We start from the raw sequence: 8,234 nt of genomic DNA, 5'->3' as shown, positions 1-8,234 counted from the left end.
ACACACACACACACACACACACACACACACACACACACACACACACACACACACACACACACACACACATCCTGAGACTGAACTGGTTATGGAGCAAGTGATGCACTGGGGTATTCAGAGGTTTTCTCCCTGAACATGACGATCGTGACGGTAATGGCTGTGTGTGGGCCACTTATAACACTCTGCACAGATGCTTATTAAACTGCCTGCGTCACTGCAGACTGGAAAATAGCTGACCCCAAAGACACCAAAGGACTAAACGAAAAACTAGTATCAGCTCTCAGTTCTGGCATGAGGACCGTTCAGATACAAGGCTGGCATTCCACTCTAGACAAAGGCGTACCAGAACCTTTGGATGGATACGGCAGCATATGACTGTCAATCGACCAGATTTTATTTTTATCCCAGATTCCACTCCATTCTACGTACAAAATAAAGAAAGAAATCCAATAAATCGATACTGAACTCTCGCGATAACCGAAATGTCACTTTAAACGCGCGTTCAACATGACCGCATTTATCGGCTGTTGTAGGAATGTGGACGTAATGAGATGCACACGCAAGTCCACACAAGCAAGGGCCTGCGAGTTGCGCTCAGACACCAGATGTTCCGAGACACAGACGGAGTCTGGTCCGCACCTCCGCCACGCTCCGTCCATTAATAATCAGTGAACAGAGGGAGAGGCGCAGAGCACGCGAGACACGGAGCGGGGGATGAATGAAGCCAGTGACCAGATTGAATGTGGAATCAGCTCGACTCATTTTCACTTCTTCTTCTTTTTTTCTTTTTTTTCTCCAGATTGCCGCAAATTGATTTTGAGTTCTAAATAAAAAGGCCTCGGAGATGAAGCCTGAAAATGTCCGTCAGAGGACGATGCCAGGAGGGGTTTACACTGGAACTGGCTACACAGGAAGCTTACGCCCAAGAGCACGTATTCTCAGTGTCAACACACGGCTTTGATAGCTTCACCTCTAACATGTACAAGTACAAAGGACACCCATGTGCATGATCAAACACACTCTCTCTCTCTCTCTCTCTCTCTCTCTCTCTCTCACTCACTCACTCACTCACTCAATGTTTTAGTACATTAAGCAACCCCCCCCCCCCCCCCCCCCCCCCGTTTTCTCACTTTAACCCATTAAAAGAGAAAAAAAACAAACTAAGTAAATATTCCAATTTTATTCTTAGGTTCGAGGTGAATTATTTTTGTAGTAGAGTGTATTTATGACCAGTAATATGTGAAAGTAGACTGGAGTTCTCACATCATTGTTTTAATACATTAACACGTTAAGATAAATTCAATATGCTAAATTAATTTTTTTTTTTTTTTTTTTAAAGCCAACCCTTGTGTCTTTGTGGGGACCAGACAAATGTGCCCACATTGTCTGCCATTTGTAACATTTTCTTGCCATATTGGGCACACTTGGTCTCCACATGGCTGGCACCATCCCAAGATAAAGCAGCAGGATTTCCCCCTGCCACTGGGTTCAATTCACCATGAAGGCCGGAGCTCACTCACCATAATGGCTAACCTCTCCCTCTACCTTCCACAGTACCTTACCTGGACCAGCAGTCTGGTCTACACCTTTTCCCTCATAACAGAGAGGAAGAGAGTGCGAAAGCGTGAGGGGAGCGAAGGACAAAGAAAGGGAGAAGAAGAGAGAGGGGAGACACAAAAACAGTGACCCACTCCTGCAATGCTGAGCAGAGCAGTGAGTCCCCTCTTCCAGCTGGTCCTGAGTCCATTAACAAACACTAACTTTGTTCCATATCCGGACCGAATCATAACACTTCAAAAACAACCGCCTCACCGATTGAAACACAAAAACACAAGCACAAAGCAAAATGCAGTGCTTTCTGGCCCTAAAACGTCTTTACACTTTAGCAGAATACCTGCTCACAGTGACTGATATTAAACACATAACCATGTTGACAAAGGTCCGACTCAGCCTGACCATCAAGACCAGCCAATATAAGAAATCATGGCTGCCCAGAGAGAAACAATGGCACTGTAGAGACAGAGCTGCACTTTCTCACTGAACGTGCAACATTCTACCAAATAAGACAAATTTACTTTTTGAGTAAATTTAGAATTTGACCTGATCCACCCCAACTTGAAGTGTCTATCTAATACTGACAAACTGGCCATCCTAAGAAAGAAAGCAGCACTTTCACTGAGCAATATATATCTGCCTGCCATAAGATGAGGGACAGTGAGTAGCCCACCAAACCCCTCCCCCCCACACACACATACTGTATTGCATTGTTTATAAAGATCTTTATGTGTTTATCTAATTATTTCTTCCTCTTCTAATTACTATTAATTATATATTTTCCTTTCTTTTCACTTCTTATTTTCTCATCTTGATCTCTGCCAAATATTATTTCATACCAATTACAGTTCTTTTCAAGTTAATTATTATAACATAGAATCCTTAATTTCTTTAATTGAAAAGGTTCATTCATGTTGTTTACTGTAATCTTATTAAGCTTACTGAATTGAACTGAATTAAGAGTGAGAGAGAGAGAGAGAGAGAGAGAGAGAGAGAGAGAGAGAGAGAGACAGAGAGACAGAGAGTCAGAAAACTACAGGTACATTTGCAGAGACCTCACAATTCAAGCCACTAGCAATGGCTCTTCCTTAGAAATGCACACTCATTCTCACATCCGTGTCCACACACACACGCACGCACACACACGCACACGCACACAACACACACACACACACACACACACACACACACACACGCACACGCATACAACACACACACACACACACACGCACACGCACACACACACGCACGCACGCACACACACACACGCACACACACACACACGCACACACGCACGCACACGCACACACACATGCACATACTGGTCAAGCACCTCATGTGTGCACATGGTGGAGCAGCAGGAGGGGATGTGGGGTGTAATGGAAAAATGTCACTGAGGAGAAGAGCTCAGGAGAGGCAGTGTACAGAATCCAGCATCCACTAATCCCTGCCATCCACCATCTGCCAATCAAACACACCTCACACACACACACACACACACACGTGCGCACACATGCCACACATACGCCCTCACAGACTTCATACGCACCTGTGAACACAAATCTCACACAGAAAGACGTACCACAGAGGTCCAGCACAGTCCCCCCACACACTCCCTACATAGTCTACCTTCACACACGCAGATACATTAAGGATGTGTTGAGGATTTGGCGCCCTCTGCTGGATGACTACACTGACATTTTCTCTCTCTCTCTTTCTCTCTCGTGCTCTTTCTCTCTCTCTCTCTCTCTCTCTCTCTCTCTCTCTCTCTCTCTCTCTCTCTCTCTCTCTCACACACACACACACACACACACACACACACACACCCAGCCACCCACACCCCCACCACCACACACACACAGAGAGGTTGCTGAACCAGAACTGAAATCTAAAAGTTTGCTGTATTAATTTGCAGCATTCTCCTTACTGAACACCATAACAGAGATGCTATTGATTTTAAGGTCAGTGCTGCTTACGCTTAAGTAAACAAAGCGCTTTAGAAAAGCAGTGTTTGTTACTATGAATGAACAGAAGAAGCTAAATAAATGGATAATAAATAACTCACAAAAATTACATTACCAAGACATTCCGATTATCTATAACATCATAGTTGACCACATGAAGCTACTCCTGAGAGTTACATACAGTCCATATTCTTGGCTACCCATGATTCCCAGGCCTGCATGGTCGTGAATGGAGGCAGGCGGAGCTGGTGTAGCTGGTGGTGTTCAGCAAGACTGCCTTAAGGGCACTGCAGCATGTCTGCAGATCAAATAACCTCATCAGCCCAGTCTGACCTGCCTTTATCGAATAAGCACAGCCTTCTCCAGCTGTGGACTTCAAGGCAGAATTGGAATGTCTGCCGCCACAGTCTGCTGTCATACGCACACACGCACGCACGCATGCACACACACACACACACACACACACACACACACACACACACACACACACACACACACACACACACACACACACACGGAGTGACATGACTGATTATCTTGTCCACTGTGGGATCAGGGTTGAGTGAGTGTTTGTCAAAAGGAGACAGAGGGGAGGAGTGTTGAACGCAGTACATAATGCTGATTCATTCATGAAATTGGGCCAGGGACACACATACAGACACAGACAGCTTCAGATGCCAGTTCCATACTGCAGGAGAATCAGAGGGCAGACATATACTGATGAGGCAGCCCGATTATCAGCAAACTAACAACCGGTCTTGCTATTCCTTCAGAAATCTGACAAGCCTCTGGCTTTGTTACTGCACAAAGCCTGTCACATAGCCAGATGGGTTTATCACTGTGGGGCTGGTTGACTTCACTGTGATTTAATGAACACACTCACTCACAGCTTAAGGTTTTCATCACCACAAAATCCTTTTAACTGCTCACGCTCAGTCCCTGATACACCCCTTTACATTAAGGCCCTTCAGAGTCACCAAGTGCATTCAAATCTTTTGTCTTGTCTCTTTAAAGTTACACAGCACAGAAAAGACTGTCATTTGTTTCCACAGCAGAAATTATGGACTTTTATGGATTTTTTTTTCAGTTTAGCCAATTGAAAAACAAGTACTTTTTAAAATAAATCTTTTAGCAGGATCTCTGGGAACTTTAAACCCTGCTTTTGGAGTATCCGAGTACTCTGATTTAGGAGCAGTTTTGGTTAACAAGTCAGTGTAAATGCATGTTTGCTAAGCCTAGTCTTGGATCAGCCCTGCTCTGCCCATTGTTATCATTATTCTGCTCTAACACACCCGGTTCAAACCATGAAGGGCTTGTTAATTTGACTAGAATTGGGAACAGTGAAAACACTTTTGCTATGTAAGGATCTTCGACTTGTAATCAGAAGGTTGCTGGTTTAAGCCCCACTGCTGCAAGGTTGCCATTGTTGGGCCCCTGAGCAAGGCCCTTAACCCTCAATTGCTCAAGTTGTACTAAGTCATAAATGTAAGTTGCTTTGGATAAAAGCTTCAGCTAAATGTATGTATGTTAAAATGTACACCAGGCTCATCTCATTTGGACATCATTATCTTTGTTTTCACTAAAATGAAGTCAAGCAGCACACTTGCTGATCTGGGTATGATTAAGTTTAACCTCATACACTGAGAGCCCTCGTATTCCTTCAGAATATCTCTGAAAGAAGAAGATGGTATGGGCTATATGTCTGGAGTTAAACCATCCAACACAGACAGTGAACTTGTCTGCTTTTTCCCCACATTTTGTTTGAGTTTGTGAATTACATATGTATTAGTGAATGTGTGTGTGTGTGTGTGTGTGTGTGTGTGTGTGTTTGTTTGTTTGGGTTGGTGGAGGACAATTCATTAACTTCAGTTACAAATTTTTAACTTTCCTGACTCAACATCAGCCTGTCAGATGACATTCTTATGTCACTAGATCTCAGCTCTTACGGATTTGAAACAAGCCGGGAAATCACAAAGAAACTGACACGAAGGCATTCAATTATAAAAAAAAGTGCAGTCAGGGTACTAAACCATCCCTCCTGAGAGAGTACAAGGAGCTAGCACGCCTGCAGACCACATGCTGCAGCTTGTCACATTACTTCCTGTATGGCCACAGGTCTTAATAATAAACCAGCCTGGTCCACAACACGGTACGGCAGCATGAGACTAATAACAGTCTAATCATCATCTGACCTCCTCCCACAGCAGAAGGTCACAGTTCCCTGCAGCTCCCTGTGGACTTGTAGATCTACACAACTCCCCATAAGGACTTTACACCAAGGTCACAACAGGCTCATTTGAATACATTCTGAACAAAAGTCTAGGTTTTACCCACATCCTGTTTTTCAAACAGTAGTCATCCATAGATTGTCACTTTCTGACCTTTCTTGTGTAAAATAAAATAACAAACCTGTGTTGTAATAGATTAATACATTTTTTTTCATTGCCAGTGGGAATGACTATGCTGAGTGTGTTAGCGAAGCAAATGTCAGAAGTGGATATCAAGGCATCAGTCATTAGCACTGCTAGACTATTAGAGTTTTCTGGTTTATGCTTGTATTGGTTCCACAGGAACAATACAACTGTTTATGCAGTTTATGCAAAGATGTCAGCTGAGAGCCCAGACGAGGTGCGATCTCTGATAGAGCAGTTTAATTAGAAAGAGCATAAGGGAGCTGAACACAGACTGATACTGATTAAAGGTGCCAAATTCCTCTTTAACCTTCACACTTTGCCTGATGGTTCATAAACATTGTCTGGATTCTCTTGTCTGTATCATTTAGAAACATCACGGTCTGTTGATTCAGGGGAAGAATGCGCCAAGTAACAAGTATTTTAAACTCCATACACAAAAGTGTCTCCGTTTTCTACGGCTACCCACTGCATCAGTGTGTTTGGCTTGAAAACACCGAAATGAGTCGACACAACATGGGGAAAGTGAAAACTGTTTTGATACTCACCTCTCCTGCCAGTGCAGAGAAAACTGGCACAGGAGGAGTTACGGGAAAAGCTACCTCACAGATGACTGCTTCCCTCTTTAACCACCACCCCCAACTGTTCTTATAGGAACAATTCACATTATCAATTGTGCTTGAGTTCAGTGCACATAAACAAGTGCAACAGAGAGCCAAGAGCATTGTGAAATGCATCTAGGCAGGTGAACACCTGCTTGTCTCGTGTTACAATAAACTGGTGCTGCGGACACAATCAGAGCCACACCTGAGACAGGACAGGCAGATTTGGAACAGGTACGTTCATATCCTCATTATGACCGATTTTTGTCGCTGTAGTTACAGCTCTCTTAAGTAAGATGGTGGGGGTTTTTTTCAGATAATTTCATACCGAGTCACTGGCTTGTTAATTAACAACTTTGCATAATTGTTGATTAACAGCAAAAATAGACCAAAAAAGATGGGTTTTTAAAAAAACTTTTCTCAAGTTCTTAATGTTTATGCTGTAATTACTCACAGTGAGCTCTGCACCACGCTCTAGCTGAAATTATAGTGAAGGATTTAAATACAGGATATGGTGCAACTCTTTCATCTGTTTTTTAATTCATTTAATTCATAAGACCTAGGAAATAGTCATAGATCTTCTCACTGCTTATTCAAAGGATCAGTTAGCTTCATCTGGTGTGATCAGTTTTAAACAAATCTTGTTGTTGTTGTTGTTGTTTGTATCATGTAGTTTGCTTCACCACTGCAGAGAAAAGCTGGATGCAAGCAAAAGCCGACCTACCTACCTACCCACAGCACCGGAGTCTCACGGGATGAGTGTATCGGCCCAGCGGCGAGTTTTGTCCAAAGACGGCCACAACAATGCGCGGGTCGATAATTTAGAGGGCAAGATGCAGCTCTACCTGCACGACATCTGGACCACAGTGTTGGACATGAAGTGGCGCTACAAGCTCACTCTCTTCATCTCCACCTTCTTCACCACCTGGTTCGCCTTTGGCATCCTCTACTACCTTATCGGCCTGAAGAACGGCGACATCGACATCCCGCCGACGTCTAACCACACGCCATGCATTGCGAATGTGGCCACGCTGACTTCGGCGTACCTCTTCTCTCTGGAGTCGCAGACCACCATTGGCTATGGCTTCCGTCACATCAACGAGGAGTGTTCCCTGGCCATCCTAGCACTGGTGGTGCAGCTGGTGATGACAGGCCTGGCCGAGATCTTCGTGACCGGTGCCTTCCTGGCCAAGCTGGCGCGGCCCAAGAAGAGGGCGGAGAGCGTCAGGTTCAGCCGCTACGCGGTGGTGTGCGCGCGCCATGGCAAGGCATGCGTGATGGTGCGTGTGGCCAACATGAGGAATAGCCTGCTGGTGCAGTGCCAGATCAATGGGAAGCTCCTGTCCCCCTACATCACCGAGGAGGGAGAGAAGAACCTGCTCCACCAGGTTCCCGTGAACTTCCGGCTTGACTCTAGTGATGAGTGGCCATTCCTCGTTGTGCCCCTCACCTTCTACCATGAGCTCGACGAGAGCAGCCCACTGGCTGGCCTAACTGCCGAAAGCCTGAAGACCAGTGACTTTGAGTTGGTGCTCTCTCTCAGTGCCTCCACAGAGTCCACGGGCACCTTCTGCCAGTGCCGCACCTCCTACACTCCACAGGAGTTCCTGTGGGATTGTGAGTTTGAGCCTCTGATCTTTGTCGCACCTAGGGGCAGGCCTATCATAGACTTCGGCTTCTTTGACAAGGTTCAGGCGAGCATG

The 8,234-nt window shown here is 45.0% G+C and overlaps 1 protein-coding gene across 2 annotated transcripts in view; it reads left to right on the top strand.

Annotated features, from left to right (window-relative positions):
• The first annotated feature begins 6,500 nt into the window (after window positions 1–6,500).
• The window catches only part of kcnj15 (potassium inwardly rectifying channel subfamily J member 15), a 3,118-nt gene continuing 1,384 nt past the window's right edge, over window positions 6,501–8,234 (top strand). The window contains exons 1-2 of one of the 2 annotated variants that reach the window (XM_035535688.1): window positions 6,501–6,765; window positions 7,223–8,234. The exon at window positions 7,223–8,234 is cut by the window's right edge and continues 1,384 nt beyond it. In XM_035535688.1, coding sequence (XP_035391581.1) covers window positions 7,287–8,234 — 948 coding nt within the window. In that variant the 5' untranslated portion in view covers window positions 6,501–6,765; window positions 7,223–7,286. Of the gene's footprint in view, window positions 6,766–7,204 lie in introns of both variants that reach the window. The other variant, XM_027016989.2, reaches the window with a different exon arrangement.

This window comes from Electrophorus electricus, chromosome 17 (genome assembly GCF_013358815.1).
Source record: "Electrophorus electricus isolate fEleEle1 chromosome 17, fEleEle1.pri, whole genome shotgun sequence".
Classification (NCBI taxonomy): Eukaryota; Metazoa; Chordata; class Actinopteri; order Gymnotiformes; family Gymnotidae; genus Electrophorus; species Electrophorus electricus.
Note: the sequence above shows the minus strand (reverse complement) of the source record. Positions and strands in the feature narration are given on the sequence as shown.